Genomic DNA, 21,326 nt, shown 5'->3' with positions numbered 1-21,326 from the left:
GAAAGCAGAAGAAAAAAAGTTTCAAACAATTACAAGAGAAACTTAAATGAATCATAATGTATCCCAAAACAAAATGCTCAAATGATCCATTGTAATGCAGAAAGCATATCTAGGTCATGAATTAATGCACAATGCATTTTTAATAAATGTAAGCAAAGTTTTAATGCAAATGTTTCAAACATGGATACATAGTGAATCGATCACCCATTACTTGATGTACAAAACTAGCATACCAAGAACCTCAAATAACTTTTCCTGTCAAACTCAAGGACCTATGCCTGCCTATCATTTTTAATGTGGCCTGGAAGAGCATCAAAAATTAATTTGAAGCCCACAACACAATATTTTACAAAGTCAACAACTATACGATTTTGCTGCAATACTGTAGTAACAAGGATAGATTTGTAGTATTGTCGAGTACTTGACTCTGGTGTTACAGAATTTAAAGACCACATAACTCCTGATGAAGTCGTAACTGCTTTTATTTGTTTTTCAATCAAAATATGTCCAAACATCAGCTTTAAAAGCTGCTGGAGTGTATCCTCTCGTCCTCAGTCATCACTGGGATCTCACTGGATTTCTTTGTTAGCTGCAGAGGATGTAATGGCTGCTGCCATCTAGTGCCCAGAATATTGATTGCAACACAAAAATTAACAAACGTGAATATTTGGTGTGCAGTGTCATCGCTAAGGTGTCCACCAGATGACGCTGTAGATTAATATGCAATCTAAAGATAAGTTAAAAGAATTTGTAAGTAAGTAAGTAAGTAATATTTATATAGCGCTTTTCCAGACCAGGGTCACAAAGCGCTTAAACAATCAAAACAATATTCATAAAGTATATACTTTAAAGGTCAAGATAAAACTGATACCACAACACAAGTTCCAGAAAATCAAGGAAAAGCCTGAACAAATAAAAACTTCTTTGTCTTCATTATATGAATAATATTTCATTCAGAATGATATTTTGTAAATTATGTTACAATGAATATTTCGTTACAAACATTTATGCATAATCCTCATGGGGCTCCTGAAAAGTCACCTCAGTGCCCGTTTAAACACAGAGGTGCTAAACTCCAAATGCTCTCGCCAAAACGACTCACACTTAGACCGCCTCGGGGAACAGATATTTCCCGACCCATAGCCAATCAAAAGTTTAACGCAGTTGAAAGTTTCATTTAAATTAAATTGAAAACAACCTTAACTTGCTTTCCTCCGTCAAAACGGAACAAGTTTAAACAAACCAAGGAGATCAACAATGAGGATTCTTTTATAAGGGATTCCTGAAGCGATCTAATAATAATAATAGTTTATTTATCATAGGTATTCTATGGTTATTTTTAAATGGAGCGTCTATAAAATTAAATCATTTTTATTTACAGTTAACAGACTAACTTCCACTAAGTTCGATCATTTTTGTGTAACAATTAAACTTTAAGCCTCTAGATGGAAGCAGTCATTACATCCTCCGTAGCTAAAGGAACAATGTAATCCCACGAAATGACTGAGGACGAGAGGATACATTCTAGTCCAGCAGATTTTAAAGCCGATTAATGGATGTTTATTGGTTTCAGAACAAATGAAATCAGTAACGACTTTGTCAAGAGTCATGTGGTCTGTAAATTCTGGAACACCAGAGTCAAGTACTCGACAATACAACAAATATATCTTTGTTACTACAGTATCAAACATATTGTAATATATTGTGCCGTTGCCCCTGTAATCATGATATGCATCATCGCACCTTTACTTCACTGACACACTTCTTTCGTTTCTCACTCTATACAGAGCTAACTCGCCAGCGTTGCGACCCACAGAGAGTCTTCTCCGTCCAGAACTCTGACTCATGTCCCATTATATTGTTGTTTGGAGGCGCAAGTGAGCAATATTTACACAGATTGGAAAGCAAAAAATGACTCATCACTGCTGTGCACACAGACTGAGAGCAGCTCTGTGGTGAAAGACGTGGAGCTACGTGGAGAAGTTATCCAGGACAGAGCTTCAAACCCAACTCAGAACTGTGCACGAGTAGAGAAGAAAATTGAGCAAATGAGTCGGTGGAAATAACCAAAAAAACCCAGACAGAGACAAAAGCAAACATGCTCTCCTCAGGCTTTTCCACCAGTCTGTTGACTGGTCCACCCACGTCAGGGAGACCATGCCAGTCTGATCACCGATCACCAGCAGGCGTGTCATACATTATTCAGTAACAACATTACAAGAAGCACACATAGGGCGAGATGAGACGATAGGAGGCGTGTTAATGTTGTCTTAATGGGGTCATGTTTGAAGAGAGAGTGTGTGTGGATCTCACATGTATTTGATATAAACCTAGAGGTAACAACTGATGCTCGACGCCCAGAGGAAACACAAACGCTTGTTGTGTTCTAAACCCCCCCGCCGCCGCCCTCCTCCGGTTTCTGTGCCCTGATGTGTGGGATCACGGCGCTTCAGTCTCATCGAGGGCCTCACAAACATCAGTAACGTGAACTGATGAATCACGCTGCTCCCGGGAGGATGTGTGCACACGGGTGAGGAGCTCGTTTGTCAGACTCGTGCACTTGTTTACTTGAGATGATACAGAGTGGCCAAGAGATCCCGGGCGCTTCGGCAACACACCAGGACTCCAGCGCTGCTGTCAGGGCATGGATGCATGAGCCGTCTAGGCAAGTGCGCACGTGTGTGTGTGTGTGTGTTTGTGTTACACTCTCCTAGTGTGCGAGGCTTCTGCACGCCTGTCTCACCGTGTGCATTATAGTATTGACACGCAACATTGTGTGTATACAAAAGGCTTTAGCGCATGTGTTGGTGTGCACACCGAGGTGGATGTGTTTGTAAATACATCTCAGCCTGTGTGCGTTTGTTGCGTTGATGTGGTACGACCCGTGTTGGCGTGTCAGGGTAGTATCGTTGGCTCCTGTTTCTTTCTCATTAGGTGGGTTTTAGGGCTGTAAGAAAATGCTGATACAATTCAATATTGTGATATTTTTATTCACGATACCGTATTGATATTCAACAGCACTTTATCAATGTTTCTGAACTGTATTATTTTTTTATTACATTTATATTTTCTGACCGTCAAATTACATTTTACTTTTACCATAGATATTGTGTATATGTGTATGGATTAAATAATTTTTATTTAGAATTAACATGTAAACTTCCGACGCATTTCATTGTTTTTGTGTTGCAATTAGACTTCCGGCCACTAGATGGCAGCATTCATTACATCCTTTTGCAGCTACAGGAACTTTATTAATCCCTCTGGAGATGTCCTTCGCGAACAAAGTCCAGCGCATTGACTGAGGACGAGAGGATACAGTCGACTCCAGCAGCTTTTAATGCTAATAATGAAGACAAATCTTTTTCACTTAACTTCAGTTTGCATATTGCTCTACGGCGTCATCTGGTGGACACCTTTTCTTAGAGACGCCACTGCACACCAAATATTCACAACGTTTGTTCATTTTTGTGTCGCAATCAAACTTCTGACCACTAGATGGGAGCAGCCATTACATCCTCTGCAGCTAAAGTAACAAGGAAATCCAGTGAGATCCCAGCAATGACTGAGGACGAGAGGATACACTCCAGCAGCTTTTAAAGCTGATGTTTGGACATATTTTTGGTTTCAAAACAAATGAAAGCAGCTACTTTGTCAAAAGTCATGTGGTCTGTAAATTCTGCAACACCAGAGTCAAGTACTCGAACTATACTACAAATAAACCTAGAGTAGGCTTTATTGCAATATATAGTGTCGTTGCCCCTGTATTATGGTATGTATCGTTTTGCCAGATCCCTGCAAATACACATCCCGAGTGGGTTGTGCAGTTTTGAGTGTTACATTGTGTGCATTTGCCAAGTGTATATGGTTGAAGTTTGCATTTTTGTGTGGCGCAATTCTACTTAAAAAGGGCTTTACAGTGATGCATGAAAAATATATACTCACCGCCCAACATCTCCTCACAACGCTTGATCCAAATCTCAAATGAATTGTCTGAAGCTGAAGGAACAAAAAACAAAATAAATAATGTAAACCGAGGTAGAAAAAAAAAAACGACTCAATAAGCGAAAAATCAGAGAGCAGGAGGACGCTCTCACTGAAGTTCGCTGGTAAAACCTGAGGGCTCTGAAGTTTTATCTCATCAGTGACTAGACTTTAGCGAAGGGGGGGGTTGCGTTCAGAGCATGAATAGCAGCTAACTGGAGGCTGCAGGATGCTGGTGTTTAAAGTAATTCCTTTTTTTCTCATTTTTCACAGTGAATTCCCGGAGGAAGAATCACAGACGTGATTATAAATAGCCAGTTTGGGCAGTTTTGGAAAGATTAATCGGAACCAGTAAACATTTCTAAACTCTCCATTTTGAGCAAAGTGTTGACTTTTTACAACACTCATTAATACAAAGTTGTGTTCTTGTTTGTAAAAGACTTAATTAGATAACTAGGATCGGCCATAACCGTTTTCCTAATAAACATCCAGGAAATATTATTACCTTTTTTCAACAATATTGTTCTACTTGAATGTTATTTTTATCCTTTTCTTCCATTTATATTGCATTTTTAACTCAACCGCTGTGTAAGTCAATTTTTCCAAAATGTAAAAAAAAAAAATCTCTGGAAGTTCAACATGCTTTCTCTGTTTTTGTTTGGTTTTGAAATGTAATGATTGATATTAGTTGGTGCAGCACATTTGTCACATTCCATCAGGGGTGGGCAATTATATTTCTTCGGGGGCCACATTATATACCGTGGCTGTTATAAGGGGCCGTCAAGCCAAAAGAAGAAAGGGACAAATAAAGAATTTTATGTGATGGGAACATTTTAAGATACATAAATGAATAAAAAGGACAGTGGAAAATAAGCTTAGTTCCTAATTTGATTGGAAATAATTTTATTTTAAGATTCTAAAAAACATTGCATATTTTTTTTTAAATAAAATACATCAAATGCAAAGTATAAAACCAAAAGATAAAAAGGACAAATAAAAGGCGAAAAAGAGGAGACAAATATATATTCAAACAAAGATTCTTAGGGAAAATATATGCAGGGTTGAACTAGTAATAGTATTGATGGATAGCGATTTAGAACTATTTCTAAATGGCCAGTTTTATAGTATTATTTTTACGTCATGTGTGTTGCATGGATTGCACTTTGCCCAGGTCCACAGTACATGGTCAATTAAAAAGACTGCATTAAAAATAGACTCCTTCATTTAAGGATTATTATTATATTACCAACTGTATGTAGTGAACTATTTAATAACTAATCTTATCTTACAATATTGTGACTTTGAAATCATATTACTTTTGTCATGTTATCGTCTCTTGTAATTTTCTTGTAGCTGTCTGGTAACTTATTTAAACAAGTCACACACCAATACACCAACACACAATACAGAAAAGAGCTAAATTCTTTAAAAACAAAGCATACAATAAAATCAATAAAACAACTCCCATGATTAAAGAATTTTACTGACTCACTGCCCGGTAGTTTCATGTAACTAAGGCACCAGTGACATAAGTTTCACTGCATTTCTCACCAAGTGTTACCAAGCAAATTTAAAGGGTTTATTTGAAATGAGCCTTTGTGGGCTCATTTCCAGTTACCCCCACTTCCTGTTTGGCTCATGCAACCGTTTTTCAGGCTGATGTTACTGATTAAGGTTGTCTCTCCTAAAAAACTCTCATTTTGAAATAGGTAATTTTGATTGCTGGTTCTTGCACTTAAAATATAAATCTAGTCATTGTCCTGGAGCAGTTCCTTGGCCAAATCCAGAGTCACATTTCAGTATTGCAATATCCTTTTTGTTTATTTCTTTAATATATATGTTTTTTTGATCTCGCCGATTTGCCATTATAGATACCAGTTTATGCAGATTTTTTTTTAAAGGAAAAATGCTTCCACTAGATCTTGTTAAAACAGCACTATGCAAGATTGAAAATATTGCATCTGGTGCCTCCCAGTGTCAAAAAGATGTAATGTTTAATTGTTGACTAAATGAAAGAAAAGCTTTTCTTTGGTAAGTCTCCTGTTTTATCTTCCTCGTAATTGAAGAAAGACAAAAAAAACCCATAACTATAACTATCTATAAAAACGACAAGATCAAAAGAAAGTGACACCACTTACCATCCAACTTTTGTCCATTAATGAAGGCTGCATGCGCAGACGAGAAGTTATTCAAGTGGTACTCTGCTATCCTGCAGTCAAAGAAGAGCAATGTGTCCACACCAATAAATGCATTACGCTGATATACTTTAAAGAGTTCTTTTTTTACAGGATGAAAAAATGGAATAGTAATTCTACACAAACATTTAGTCTTTCCAAAGTTCATTTGTGACCTCAAATGACATGTACAAGAAGACCAAAGACTTACCCCGTGCGCATAAAGGCCAGAGGTAGACTTGGCTTTAGTTTCTCTGCCTTCTTTGCATCATCAACAGCATCTAAATTGGAACAATAATGAGAGCGATGAACAATCATTTTTGACAAAGCTCGGAGTGTATGGTACTTCAGAATTTTACAACTCTGTGAAAATGGAAAATAAAATGCCAAAAGGTCACAGAAAATTAACCTTATGATCTACACATAGATTAAATATGACCTTGTATATCGCTGAGTATAACAAATCCATCGATTCAGGTAAAGAAAAAACAATTTGGTGTATGCAACTTTTCAAAATGAAGAACTATTGTACATTTTATGTAAAGTGCAAGTTCAGAATAATGACTGAGATCCAAAAGAAAAAAACACTTACTGTTGTAGTTTTTGAGTAGAATGTGGGCATAAGCACGCTGGCAGAACCACTCAGCGTTGTCAGCGTCTTCTTCCAAAGCAGCGTTCAGTTCCTGAACACAGAGATAAGAAAAGTCTGCTTTGTGATCATACCGGTAAAATAGTAAAGGTTATTAAACCTTAAAGAAAAAGGGTTTATTTTCATTTGGGAGTACTGCACACTTTTCAAGATATAATAGATGTTTTTCCTATTAGAACATTCACATCAATGAACTTAAATGAAGAAGAACAACAATATGTATGTATTTAACAGTATGTGTGTAGTTGTAACACTAGTATATTCTCAGAATTGTGTATTATTCTCTAGAATAAAGTTCAACTAATCACTGTTAGGAAAACCACCTGCGATGCAGTTTATAACATCAAATGAATAACGAAAGTAATGGGAAAGAATACTGTTCCATTATAATATTTTTTTTGTCTAAAACTGTATCTGTCAAACATTATATATCAAGCTAACGTTTACCTGCAGTGCTTTCTGTGGGTCTTCATCGATGAATCTATCCGGGAAACTGCTGCACCGAAAGAGAAACAATAATTTACCGGCTTAATAACAACGACATTAACCGATATTTTACACGTAAATGACATGTTTGAAGGTTAAACTCACCGCTCAGCTGCCATACTTTCGTGTAGAAAAGCAGGCGTTGGTGATGAAGTAGCTCGAAAGTTCTAGATTTGAGCAGAGATGGAAACGTGAGACGAACCTGTCAACATCCGGCTGTACCTCAGAGAATGTTAGCGCGCCCCCTGTCGACCTGGCGGCATCAAGGCACGATGAAAATAAGAGTAGAAGAATGATTAAATAGTTTTAATTTTTCATGTATTTCTAATAAAATTATCTCTTTGTTTGGAACTTCTTTTAAGTTGTAGTTATACTCAACATTGAATTGAGAAATTGTTTATATAATAGAAAATATTAAATATTTTCCATTCAAAACAGTAGTCAGTCACCTTCACCAACCTAACAGACTTTCTTTCCAATATTGGACTAAAACACGGTTTTATCGTTGAATAAAAAAAAAAAAAAGTTGTATCTTCTTTTTCTACTTTTATCTCCTATATTGTAACATGAAATTGAAAAAAAAGAGAAATCAGGAATATAATGAAATATATGTTTCCTTAATTTCTATTAAAAAAAACAGTAGACATGGACAAAAGTGATGTTGGCAACACCAACGTCCGCCTAACAAAAAAGATATTGATATTTATTTTTCGCAGTATTTATCAGTTTTATAGTTAAGTACAACGATCAATTGGTATTTAAATAAGCACTACATAACATTCTGCCATTGGCCTGTGTTTTAATTGGCTTATTTTTTGATGTGGCAAAGAAGAGAAACTGACAATTCAAGAGCCATTTTCTTTTTATTTTGTAAAGATATTCACTTGCCTTATTTGATAACAGAGATTCTGTGATATTGCAGTTACAGTTTCCTGACATTTGGGGGAGCCAGAAACGACATTTTAAATCTAACGTACTGTTGCTTTAAGTCAACATAGCTACTCAATCCAGAGTTTCATGTGTTTTTTTTTAATTCAAATGTGGATTCTTTGCATATCCAGTGTAACAAAACAAATTATACATATATATATAGATAGAAATCTTAATTACACACTAATAACTGTACTACAAGAAATTAAATTATTAGTCTTCCTTTTACAAAATTGAATAGTTTCCTGTAAATAATACATTAAAATCATTGTGGGAGTACAGATAGGGACAGGTTTCCACAATCACCAGTTTATTTGATATAATTAACAATTGGGATTGCATTGAAACAAACACAAGAGATTAAGCAACATAAACTCCAGTGCTTCACCTGCTACAGACATCAGCAACATTGACAAGGCAACAAAGTTTACAGATTGATTGCTTTGAGATAAAGTGAAATTAAGTTCTCATAAGGTGACACTGGGGAAAAAAGGCACAGTCATTTCATCTGAAAACCATTATCACATATTTAACCAGAAATCAACTTCACATTGAGAATTGAAGGCGTTTCTATGATGCTTAAATGAACCAGAACCTTTTTCCTGGCAATTGCTAATGATAATAAACTTTACTCTTTGCATAGAGTACAAAGTACAAAACCTGAGGAAGAAATTGGCAACAAGGCACAAGTCAAGCAGTTTTAACAAAAGAACAGTATATAACATAAATTCGCGAGGCTCACAGAAGCTCGTGTATACAGGTGTAACGTACATTAAATAGAAGCCAACATCACAGGTGATTGTCCACTATATACTGACTTTATCAGTATGAAGACTACATCGTAAATATGACAGCGGTCCCTTGTTTTGAACATTAAGTCCACAAATGAATAATAAAAAAAATGGAATGCATTTCCCTCAACAATCTCACAGGAATAGAGAGCAGGAGAAGGAATGAGGAGGCACTTAAAGGAGACACAGCAGGAGTAAACTTTAGTGCAAAGTAATATCTTTAAGGCGAAGGCATACGTAATAAAAAAAAAAAGATCTATTATTCGTGTCTATAGGGCGCATCAGTCCATTAAAACAGAAGCTCAAGTGCAGGCAGAGAGGATCTGCTGAGGTTAAAGAGGCTGTAGATTCCAGTGCATGTTTCTTTGGTGTAATAATATAAATCCATTAACATATCAGAACTTATGAGCAGAATCACAAGCTGGAAAACTCTCAATAGAAAACCATGCAGAAGAGGTACAATCGTTCATTTGTTAATTCAATATTGGCATGAAAAACAGAACAAAAAAAAAAAAACGTAGAAAAGGTTAATTAAATGAATATAAGTAAAAACAACAGTGTGTGTTATTGGCTATTGAAATCCTTGAAATGTAACCTTTAAATTATCTAAATATGTTAATATTATATTAAATAGATGCCACTTTTGGAGTGAAAGTTCTGAGTAAAAAACACAAAAGTTACCAATTGAAATTTCATATATATAATGTGTTCCTTGTATGACTATGTCTTATTTTAAATTAATATTGAATAAACAAAAAGACCATTTTTATACACACTCCTAACTCAACCTCCTGCACAAGAATTAGACAAATGTCATGAACAACAGAGCCAGCTGAGATTCTGTTCTACAGGACAGCAGGAGGCACCAGCTGTGAAGTCTCATCCCGTGTCGTCTTCTCCGCCGCGTGGGATTTGTGGTGAGGCACTATGGGTGTTCCCGGACTGTCGGCTGAATCCTGCTGTTCGCAGAGACTCCCCAGCAGCTGGGCGGTTTTGAAGACCGAAGCCTGGCCCGTGGGCTGCAGTGATTGGACCTTTCTCAGATTCTGAAGCGTCCGCAGCATCTCGGCGGACACGATGGGCAAATGCTGCTCCTGGATCAGGCTGTTGCCGCCGCCCCGCAGGACGGTGTCGCGTCGCCCCGCCGTGTTGGACTGCTGGGTGAACAGGTCTTGGTCCGGGCTGAAGGACGTCTCCTTCTCGGCCGCGATGGCTTCCTCTTCGTCCTCGGAGGGATCGCTCGACGACATGGTGCTGTCCACGGAGTTCTCGCTCAGCTCGGCGTCGTTGTCGCTGGTTTCGTCGTGATCTTCTTCTTCCTTGCAGCTCCCTCCTTCCGTTATGTAGATCATGTCTTTGGGGAGCGAGGTGAACTGGTAGACCAGCCGCTGACCCTCCACCTTGTTCAGGATGCCTCTCTGATAGTAGTACCTACATATGAGCACAAACATCATTTTAGATATTGAAATGCATTGATTTAATAATGCCAAAGAAGAACCCTGATGACCTTCTACGCCTTCAGAGAACAAGATAAACCTTTAACTTTTGATTTTATACAGCTCATTTTAGGGTTATGAGAAAGTTTTGATATATTTCAATGGTTTTTTTCACAACACTGTATCGATATTCAGCAGAAATTCAACCAATTTGTTTTAGCTTTTATGTTCACCATAGATATTTAATGGTTTACATTTCAATAAAGGGGATATAAAGTAAAATAATATGATTTTACAAATTAATTTACAATTAACATGCTTGTTCACAGTGTTTATTAGACTTCTAGCCTCTAGATGACACTAATAGTTATATCCTCCAAAGCTAAAGGAACATCAAAATCCCACTAGATCCCGGTGGTGACTGAGGACGAGAGGATACAGTCGACTACAGCAGTTTCTGAAGCTGATGTTTGGACATATTTTGGTTTCAAAACAAATAAAAGCAGTTACGACGTCATCAAGAGTCATGTGGTCTGTAAATACTGCAACACCAGAGTCAAGTACTCGACAATATTATAAATACAGCCTTGTTACTACAGTATCACAATATATCGAAATATATTGTATCGTATCACAAGAATCCTACCAATGCACAACCTTATTAAATGTAATACATTTTGTTCTAATCTGCATTCTTAAAGAAAGCCTACCAACATTTATCCTGGGAGATGGTTCTGATTGGATAACATTTGGGTGCGAACCAATCAGAATCATCCGTGTCTTTTAAGTCCTGGTCAGGACTTAATGAATGTGTGGTGAAGTCATGGCTTTGTATTTTGATCTGGAGAGCGATCCTGTAGGCTTTCGTTAGTCTGACTACTGTTATGTCACGAAAGTGGTTAGAGGGGGAGATTTAAATGACATTGATTGAGAGTTAAGTTGTGGTTAGCTAGGTGACATTGCCGTTTTGTTTTATAGACAACCTTTCACCAAAAAACTAAAACGAATTAAAAAAAAACAACAACAATGTTCAACTCCAGAATAAAGAATTACAAAAAAAACGTTTTAATCAATGGATTTTAAGAAAGTTTTCTCAAAAGAAATGTTAACATCTTATCGATTTTTTATCTCGAGGTAACATGTGGCCGCATAGTCATTTAATAGTATAATGATTGTCTAAGGAATGGGATGTTTGAAAACGACAAGGTACATCACTGTACCTGAGTGCTCTGCCCATCGTCTCGTAGTTCATATCAGGTTTGTTCTTGTGTTTGCCCCACAGACGAGCCACCGCCTTGGAGTTGACCAGCTTGAAGATCCCTGCGTTGGGATTTGTCCACTTGATATACCGCGGGCATACTTTTCGGTCCTGCAGCAGCTCCATCAGGAATTGCCACAGATACAAAGTGTGTCCTCCTAACAGGGGGAAAAAAGAAAGTGTGTTAGATTCCAGAGAAAATAACTGATCATCAACTTTTTCCTTTACCTTTATTATATTTATGCTTCTTAACTACAATGTCTGGTGTGGGAGATTCTGCTCTTCTACATTTCTTTCCTGGGAACAGACGAAAAAGATCACCCCGTTAATTTATTAAAATGTGAAATATAATAACCATTAAAAAGCTTAAAGTTAGATTAAAAAACTAGGTTGAAAGACTAACAAAGTCAAAACTTGTGTTACCAAAAAAAGAAAGAAAACGACTGACCTCTTTTTTTGGGCCGCAGCTGTGTCACAGGCTTCTTTGTGTGCAACGAGTTCCACTGCGACTGGTCAAGCGTTTCCACAATACCCTCGGCCGACACAGTCACCTGAGTAACGGGAGTGGCGATGACATCATCGAGGGAAGAAAAGAAGGTCTGAGCTGCAGGGGTGAGAGGACACATAGAGGACATGAATGGTACTTGAAGTGTTCCAGCTTTTACAACGTTAGATAAGGGTTTGGAACTCACAGTAATGTTGCTCCAGCGAGAGCGGATCAGAACAGTCCGTGCTGAGAAGCGAGTCGGCAGAAACGAGCGTCTCCATGAGCTCCTCTTCATTCTCATAAGGGTCCACTGTGAACACAGATGCTTATTTAGACAGGATTGTTGCGAACGTCCACAAGACGGAAAGAAATGTGCACATTTGTAGGAGGCGAGTCGGTTCATAAGATGACAAATCACACAAAGATGAGTGAAGTAAACGGCGCCAAGATCTGTGTTGAATTCAGTAAATATATCTTGGGGAAACAAAAGATTTTCAAAGTACTAAACAGTTAAAATTTCAAAAAAAGGAACAGGCACAAAAGGGACATTTACGTGTCGAAATTAAATTAGTGAAATTCCTGTATGAATTAAAGTATAATAAATACAACAAAACAAGGTTTCAGTACTAGCTTCAATTTGCCTGCAACTTAAAAGTGGAATCCATTGAAACTTTTGGTTGATACATCAATGGGTTTCAGGAAATAATAAATTGAATAATTTTAAATGTAGCGAAAGAAAATATTAATATTATAATTTGAAATGTTGTTTTTTTTCCGAGACAACTTAAAAAAACATTCCTCATGGTTTTATCTACACATTACTATTCGACATGAGGATTTCTTTGAAGGGTCAACAATGTAAGTGATACAAAATACTATAATGTTATTGTATATTGTAATTTATTTTTTATGTATCGTTGTATCCCAAGCTTTATTTTAAGCTTTTTATTTATTGGGATAAAGTAGTGATGTTTAAGAGCGATGGTGCGTTCACGGGATGTCCGTTTAAACTTTTAAAGCGCATTTATCACCACAAACCGAACGAAAACCGTCACTTTTTCGGATTTTTCCCCAATTCAAAACCTTTTCCTAAACAACATCAGCATGTAGTCCTCGAGTCTGTGATCTTCTACGAACTCCTGCTGTGCGATTGTCTGTCGCTTGTTGACGTGTGTGACGTTCAAGGAGCTGCGAGCTAAACATCTGTTAGCCCGTAAAAAAAAAAACTCAATTTTAAAGACAAAAAAAGTGTAAATACAGTGAGAAAAAACGTCTCGAGCAGGAGTTTAAGAGAGGTTGACAATCGGGCGAAGGAAAGGATGCTCGATATTCGGGCGACGGGCAGACAAACGTCACTTTATCGGGCGTTGTTTGGTGGAACAACTACAAGCTAACAGCCTCGTCACGTCACAGATAAAATACTCACTTTTATTTCATTGACGGCGACAAGTTAGTGCACTTGAGTTTTCGCCAACCTTTCCCACATTCTAGTAAATAAAAAAAAAAGTATTTTCTTTTTTCTCTCCCGGGAGTCTGGAATGTTTTGGTTCACTTCCTGAATGTTGTCGGAGGGTGGTCCATGTGCGTGGGTTTCTTGTACGCATGCGCGAAGCCTCAAGCCTTTTTGACGTCCTTTATTATTGACGTTTGGATTAATGGAAGAGTGACGTGTGGAAATGTCACGCATGAGGTGTGTGTGTGTGTTTTTGTGTGTGTGTGTGTGTGTGTGTGTTCCTGGTACTGACCTTTGCACAGCTGGTGGTGGTGATCCACCAGCTGCAGGTCTTCACACGCGAGACCAGAGAATGGCTGCAGGTGAGTGTGAGGCACCTGCTCCACGATGACCGCAGGGTATCCGGGATGATTCCCGAGCTGAGATAAAAAAAACATATACATTTCAGTTGTTTTTTTTACTGCCACTTTCATCATTGAAACTTGAGTCAGACTGAGGCTACCAATGGCTTAGACGTGGGCAATGTGTGGCCCTTTTACTGTATTCATGTGGCCCCCATAAGTAAGTAAGTAAGTAATTGTTATTTATATAGTGCTTTTCCAGACCAGGGTCACAAAGCGCTTAAACAATCGAAACAATATTCAATAAAGTATATACTTTAAAGGACAAGATAACACTGAGAACAACACAGGAGTTCCAGAAAATCATCAGGAAAGACTATGTACAAACTCACAATATTATTTTGTATTCATCTTTATTACACACTACTAGTTCAACTCTAAATATATATATTTATTGTATTATTTCTATTGGGATTTTGCTTCAGGACTTTCGTCCCCTTTGAGTATTTATTTAGGCTTTTAGTGAATATTAAAATATCATTTTAAGATCTCTTAAATGGAGGTAGATGTATTTCTTTATAATCCATTTTTAAAAATGTACTTCAATCGGAAAATATATTTTCAATCAAAAGAAAAAGTTGCATCAATAAAGAAAATGTAATTCTTCAAAACCTTTTTCACTTCGAACAATTATTTGGGGATTTAATAGTTAAGACATAAATTTTCCACCCACAAAACAAAAACTTAAATAAAAAAAAAACCGTTTAAAGTAACTTACTTTGATTGAAAATATATATTTTGATTGAATGAACTATTTTATAATTGAATAATAAAGAAACAAATCTCTCTCCATACTTTTACACCAGATTAACACAGCTATCATATATTATAGTCTATTTAGCCTGATCAGTTAGATTTGTTTTTGTAACGTTTTTTTTAAGTGTTGCCATTATATTTAGTACAAAATTAGGCCCCAGGTGTTATCTAGCATCATGAGAGATAAACACTTATTAACTGTTTCACTGGTTTCATGTATAAAAAATGTCAAGAATATGTCTAGAAACTTCAGAGAACAAGGTATAATTCAACGTAAAAGTCTGTAGATGTTAATGTTCTGATTTAATTCGACTGAAATAGTTTAAAGTCAGACTGATATCGCATCTGTTTAGTCAAGGGATAGACTATGAAACAAGTGTACACTACATCTTTATTGGCCCCTCACCAAGTCTGTGGTTAACAATCAGGCCCCTTGTCATGTTGACTTTGACAACTCGGAGTTAATCATTCAAATGTAGTAGTGTTTGTGTTTCAGGGCATAATACACGGAAATTGAAGCAATATTTTTCTTGATATACATGTTTATTTTTTACCGGAAAGTAGAAATTGGATTGTAGAAAGTATTTAAAAAAGTTTAGGGCAAACAAACACAACATTTTATTTAATATAATAAAATTGAATTTAAATAATAAATATATGACAAAGTATTTTAAAAGGAGGATTTTTACATTATAAGTCAGAAATGAGGCTGGACATTGAATGTTAGGGAAATTAAATTTTATTTAATTAAAAATATATACGTTTAAATTATAAATATATATTAAGATGTTTTGGGGAGGAATATAATTACAGTTTGCAGTTGAATTCCACAATATGACAAACAAAACTTGTGACTTTATTTTACATACATTTGAGGGAAAAACTGATTTAAAGAGTCTGGACAGGATCCGTGTATAGGGTTTAAATACTGTAAGAAAAAGAGGGAGACACTAAAGTCTGAGTAAGGGATGAAAAGAAAATGATGTGAATCAAGAAAGATGGAGAGCGGCGTTCTAAACTGCTTGTGTCGGCATAATTTGTCAGTCTTTCGCTCATCAGAAGTCAAAGGGAAGCTGTTAAATAGGTTATTCTAGGCTCTTATCTGCGATCTGCGGATGAAAAGACGAGCAGAAGTTGCAGTTGCGTGACATTCATAAAGACCACCACCATCTCTGACACCATCACATTTCTTCACCGACTTCCTGTTGCACTCGTCTTCTGAAAATTTCCATCCCCAGCTCACTCATCTCTAGAACTGGATCTACCTTCTTTCTTTTTTTTCTAATTCCATCTAGGGGGTCCCTCATACTTTTAAACACCTGGAAGAGTATTTTTTTTTTGCTGGATTCAAAGTGACTTTCAGATTTCCACCTGGAATTATCTCTTACATCAGTGGTTGAACATTTTCGCCCTCGGCATAGAGTCACCTTCATGTTAATCTGGGATTCTCAAAGACATTAAACACCTAAAGATGACTGATTTAAACATCTATTTTCACCCTTAACTTGATTTATTATTCTTTTTTTTAGGAAAATAAAAGCCACCAGAACCACCAGTGGGTCCTTGGTAGCCAGTCCTAAATCAAGTTTTAAAAATGGTGGAGATTTTGTTTTTCTTTCTTGCTCAACAACGACATAAACTGGTCATTTTTTCATGAACATCCTGGTTGGTTTTTGAGTCAGAAGCACTTGAGAGAAACCAGCAGTTTGGTCCTTGGCCAAGGCCTCTGAATCCCTACATCCCTTGTTATCATCAAAATGTCAGCCTGGGCTGCACCAGCATCACTTCAAACACACAGCAGACTGATGTACTCACCCCCGAGAGGTTGACATGGTCACTGGCGAAGTCAAAGATGAGTTCGGACTGCTGAAGCATGGCTGGAGATCGACGACACTCACAAGTCTTAACTGGACTGAAACAGCATCACAGCACTCCTTTTTTTCTTCTTCTTCTTCTTTTTTGAAATGAAGTCTTCTTCCGGATCCAGTCCAGGTGTGTTGGGAGGCAGGGTGGCTCAGTTATCAGAGCATCACCCGGGACAACAATACGCCTGGTGTGCTTCCATGCAGCAGAAGTGGGTTCTGGGCGGGAGATGTGTATTCACTAATTGAGCACGGACGCACACACACGTCACAGGAAACTGTTTGCTCTCGCTCTGGTTTCGACGCGCGATGAGGAAGTCGGGCTGTAAAACTGTCCTGCGGTCCGGATTAACCTGTGACGGACCGGAGCAGAGGGAGGTTTCGGTCAGTTTAAAAATGCAGAACTTGAAGGGTCGCAGATTATACACGGGAGTAAATGTTTAGAAGGGGAAATTAAACAAGTGGAAAGCTGTGCTTATCGTTCGACGAGGCCAAAGCATTAACAGGAAGGAAGCACTTGCACATCTATGTGTGTTTGCAAGTGTTTTCTCTACTCGTCTAAATACCCATGAGCCACGTGGATACATTTCCAACTAACACTTTTGTTGCTAAATATCTCTCCTTATAATCTCTAATGCTGTAGCTTCTACTGAAATGCTTGAATACTGTGGACATATATTCAGGCGCCAACAGGAAGTGAAACACGCGGTTGGCACTTTAGATTCTGCAGAAATTCTACTTTATTTTCAACCACACGAGCGATGTTCAAAAAATAGAAACATATTTTGGACGACAGTATTATATCATATCAGATATAGCGTTTCTGCAAAATGTTAATGTTTGAAATACACACATATATATATATATATATATATATATATATATATATATATATATATATATAAAGAATATATAATATTAAGAATATATAACATTAAGAAGGTCTATGATGCATTTTATTTTTGGAATGCAAAATGTATTTAATTAAAAAACTTGAAAAAAAAACAGGAGGGAAAAAACACTTATTCATAAGAACAATGGAAAGAAGTATTAATCATCATTAAATGTGTATTTTATGCTTGATATAAAATGCTTGAATAAAATGAAATATTATTAAAGAATGTGAAGTAGAAAAGGAGGAATTTTATTGGATTTTTTTTTTAACTTCTAGATGAGAATAATTAAGTATTTATTATTATGAAATGTGTGTTTTATGCTTTAGAAAAAATGAATTAAACAAAGTATTTTTTGAAGTAGAAAGAATAAACACAAGACAAAAAAAAAGAAAATATATTTTTTAAAAAGCATTAAATAAAATTGTCGACTTCTAATTGAGAAAAAGGGAAGGAAGTATTTATCAACATGAAATATGTATTTTATGCTTTAGAAAAAAAAAACTAAAGTATGTGAAGTTAAAAAAAATACACAAAGCACAAATTACAAGGAAAGTTGTTGATAAAACAGTACACACGCTTCTAGTTGAGAATATAATGGTGATAAGCATTTATTTTAAGATTAAATGTGTATTTTCACCTTAACCCTTGTGTTATCTCTGGGTCAAGATGACCCGAAGACCTGAAAATAAACACCATGACCCAGAGATAACACAAGGGTTAAAAAAATATATATATATATAGTTGAATTTATGCAAAGTAGAAAGAAAGTACGGAATACACAGAAATATGAACAGGTAGAATATTTGCTAAAATATTAAAAGAAATATATGTGAAAATATACATCATTTAAAATAAATTCATAAGTTGTTTTACTGATTGATGAAGGTTTGATGAACTGAGGTCTGCACTATCTGCGTCATGAATTTATGAAATTAAACATATATTTAAAAATATTATTCACTCTTTTGGACTGTTGCTATCAGTTTGCTGAGTAGCATACGTTTATTTTAGTTAGTTATACATGTGACATGGTTTTAGTATTAAACAAAACATGGAATAAAATGACATTTATCTATTTTTTTGGTCTTTTGTGTGATGAGCGTGTGTTAGCGTAAGCGCTATTGACATTTGTAGTTCTTTAAAAATGTGTTTTTACTGAGAAAGAAACCGTTTTTTTCTACTTCCTCTACATGAGTGCCAACATGAACTCTTATCTAGTCAAAGATAGCATTTCCGCTTACAAGACAGCTTTATATCGGGTGCGTTGAGTCCTTTAAAATCATTTTTAATTGACGATGTGTGTTGTAGCTGTGAGTAGAATTGTTGTAGTGAAGTTTTCCTAGTTTGTTTTGCCCAGAAAGAGAAAGTTTATAAGGAATGAAACGACAATGTTTTGGTCAGTTATCACGCAGGAAGCACAGCTCAGCGAGGAGGCGCCACTTCCTGAGTTTCAATGCCGAACCTCTGCCAACAGCGCTGCCTGCTCTCATGATTCTGGTTTCCTCTGAGGTTTCCAGTCCTCTTGGCCAACGTTGCGAGTAAAAAAAACAAAAAAACATCATCATTGTTCAATCCCGAGTGAATCCTCGAGTTTTCTTCAACGACCACGGCGGCCATGACGCCTCTTCACCGACTCTGTTCATGTTGTTGTCAGATTGAAAAAAAATGGAGCCCAGAGCTGATCCGTGTTGTTGTCACACTTTGATCGTGGCCCACTTATTGTGTGTACATCGCGAGCGTGCCCTTGAGCCTGGCACGCCTGTGGACTGGCTTTTAACAATACACACAGTGTGTTCGTCAGAAACTCAACATATAGGTTCGTCTCTGTGGCCTCCACGAAAGCCTGTGAAGAGACTTCAACCCCCCCGCCGCCCCCCGCCCCGCCCGCCCCCTCAGGACACTGATAAGCCCACATAACATTCTTTCTCCAGTGTGTGTGTGTGTGTGTGTGTGTGAAGTAGGCCAGGGTGATACCAGTGTGGCAGGGAAGGCTTCTGATAAGACCCTCATGTTGCTTTGTGTTACCGGGGCCTTGTTTTAACTAACAGAGAGAAATCTTAAAAACCTGTCCAGTCAAGAAACTACTTTCACTTTCTCTTTCTTTCGACACAGGAAACTGTCAAAAATGTCAGCTTTACCTTTAATGGCCGCAGGATCCGAAAGGGAGAACGGGGAAGCTAGGTCCTCCAGGAAAGATAACACACGTCTCTGTTTGGCTCCAACTTTTTAATGGCTTTGAATGAGCCCTGAGTCGCTTAATTCTTCATTCCCCTCCAGTCCCTTGTCAGATTCTGCTTCCTCCCTTTTCCACCTCCCGCCTCCTCCCCGACCTCCCTCTCTCCGGGGCTACCATTGGTTACCTGTGTTGTGAGTCAAGGTAACCCGTAGTGACCATTGTCAGAGTGAAGCCAATGTAAACACGGGTGTATTTGCAATGTAAAGCGGAGAGAGAGAGCCAAGCAACCGGTCTTTAAACAGGCCATGAGGTTTTATAGTCTGTAAACACAGACTGTGTGTGTGTGTGTTTTTGTGTGTGTTTCTGTGTGTGTCCACTCAATACATCAATAAATCACGGTGAGATTTAATAAAGTCCAACATGTCTGCCGCTGTCGCTCACAAGTGGTACAAATGGGAACGGCAAACAGATAATCCGAGGCCAGTGGGAGACGAGCAGTGACACATGATGGGAAGCAGAAGTCTATCCCACAGTCCCTGATGCTCCCTGGTGGCAACGCGCGGCACTAACACCATTAACAAGCATGTCTGATGCATCCTTTCATTTCCTCCCTCGTCTGTTCTCCTCCCTTTTCTTGATGAATAACAAATGCAATCCATCCCAGATTCGCTGTGCAACACGGCGGAGGGATATTTGAGGACAACCCACTCGGAATAATTGACTTGTTGAGAGAGTGAGACTCACTTGTGAGACGACAACGAGGAGGCCCCGGTTTTTGAGGGGGGAAACCGGCCTCGCAGCAGAATACCACACGGTGATGAAGAAGAGGAGGATCTGGAACTTCTTCGGCTGAGATTCATCTTGAACTTGTGTTAATAGCACGTTGTCATTGTAAACAAAAGTTGTTTTTTTTGTCATCTTTACCAACGACATGTAAGTAAGTAAGTCATTTTTATTTGTATAGTGCTTTTCCAGACCAGGGTCACAAAGCGCTTAAACAATCAAAACAATATCCAATAAAGTACATACTTTTAAGATCAAGATAAAACTGATAACTCAACAGGAGTTCCAGAAAATCAAGGAAAAGCCTGAACAAATAAAAACCTTAAGATGTTTCTTGAAGGAGTCAGTAGATCCATCAAGTCCCATATATATATATATTTATAAAAAAATATTTTAATAACAATAATTAAAACAAAAACGTCTGATATATACCCTTGATACATTTTTTAAAAAGTACACATTTTTAAATGAAAATCATGATTCATACTCGTTCCATAATTTTGCATAACGCCCTATGAAGAACTGCACAACATTTAATGCACAACAAATGCAGAAAATTATTATTTATTATATTATTATTATATTTAATATATATTTATTTATGTATCTAGTTACATTCGTTTATTTCATTTTATTATTTTTATTCTATACTGGCATCACCATTAAAAATATAAAAAAATAACCTGTGTTATGCTTTTAAAACTGGCAATAAATGTTTTTTTATTCAATTGCAAAGACTGTTTCTCATGACATCAAAAGAAAGCAGATGACATTATTCAAACCCTTGCTGGAGCCAAGTTCTTG

At 37.2% G+C, this 21,326-nt stretch overlaps 2 protein-coding genes across 4 annotated transcripts in view; both read right to left on the bottom strand.

Moving 5' to 3' along the window:
• Window positions 1–7,527, bottom strand: part of sugt1 (SGT1 homolog, MIS12 kinetochore complex assembly cochaperone) — a 29,797-nt gene extending 22,270 nt beyond the window's left edge. The window contains exons 1-6 of one of the 2 annotated variants that reach the window (XM_087811166.1): window positions 7,399–7,527; window positions 7,255–7,303; window positions 6,751–6,841; window positions 6,370–6,439; window positions 6,123–6,193; window positions 3,946–3,999 (exon numbers count right to left, since the gene is read on the bottom strand). In XM_087811166.1, the coding sequence (XP_087667292.1) occupies window positions 3,946–3,999; window positions 6,123–6,193; window positions 6,370–6,439; window positions 6,751–6,841; window positions 7,255–7,303; window positions 7,399–7,412 (349 nt within the window). In that variant the 5' untranslated portion in view covers window positions 7,413–7,527. The remainder of the gene's footprint in view (window positions 1–3,945; window positions 4,000–6,122; window positions 6,194–6,369; window positions 6,440–6,750; window positions 6,842–7,254; window positions 7,304–7,398) is intronic. The other variant, XM_087811167.1, reaches the window with a different exon arrangement.
• A 984-nt stretch (window positions 7,528–8,511) lies between these two features.
• Window positions 8,512–19,844, bottom strand: LOC148063757 (ETS-related transcription factor Elf-1-like). 2 transcript variants are annotated; one of them, XM_087811353.1, is made up of 8 exons: window positions 19,702–19,844; window positions 16,621–17,020; window positions 13,941–14,067; window positions 12,401–12,505; window positions 12,157–12,312; window positions 11,937–12,005; window positions 11,671–11,866; window positions 8,512–10,445 (listed from the first exon to the last, which is right to left on the bottom strand). In XM_087811353.1, the coding sequence occupies exons 2-8, from the start codon at window positions 16,678–16,680 to the stop codon at window positions 9,860–9,862; spliced, it is 1,299 nt and encodes a 432-aa protein (XP_087667479.1). In that variant the 5' UTR covers window positions 16,681–17,020; window positions 19,702–19,844; the 3' UTR covers window positions 8,512–9,859. The 2 variants fall into 2 exon arrangements, with proteins under 2 accessions (XP_087667479.1, XP_087667480.1); XM_087811354.1 differs by lacking the exons at window positions 13,941–14,067; window positions 16,621–17,020; window positions 19,702–19,844 and adding an exon at window positions 13,622–13,781.
• Between the last annotated feature and the right edge of the window lie 1,482 nt (window positions 19,845–21,326).

Source organism: Callionymus lyra, chromosome 16 (assembly GCF_982586985.1).
Source record: "Callionymus lyra chromosome 16, fCalLyr1.hap1.1, whole genome shotgun sequence".
Taxonomy (NCBI): domain Eukaryota; kingdom Metazoa; phylum Chordata; class Actinopteri; order Syngnathiformes; family Callionymidae; genus Callionymus; species Callionymus lyra.
Note: the sequence above shows the minus strand (reverse complement) of the source record. Positions and strands in the feature narration are given on the sequence as shown.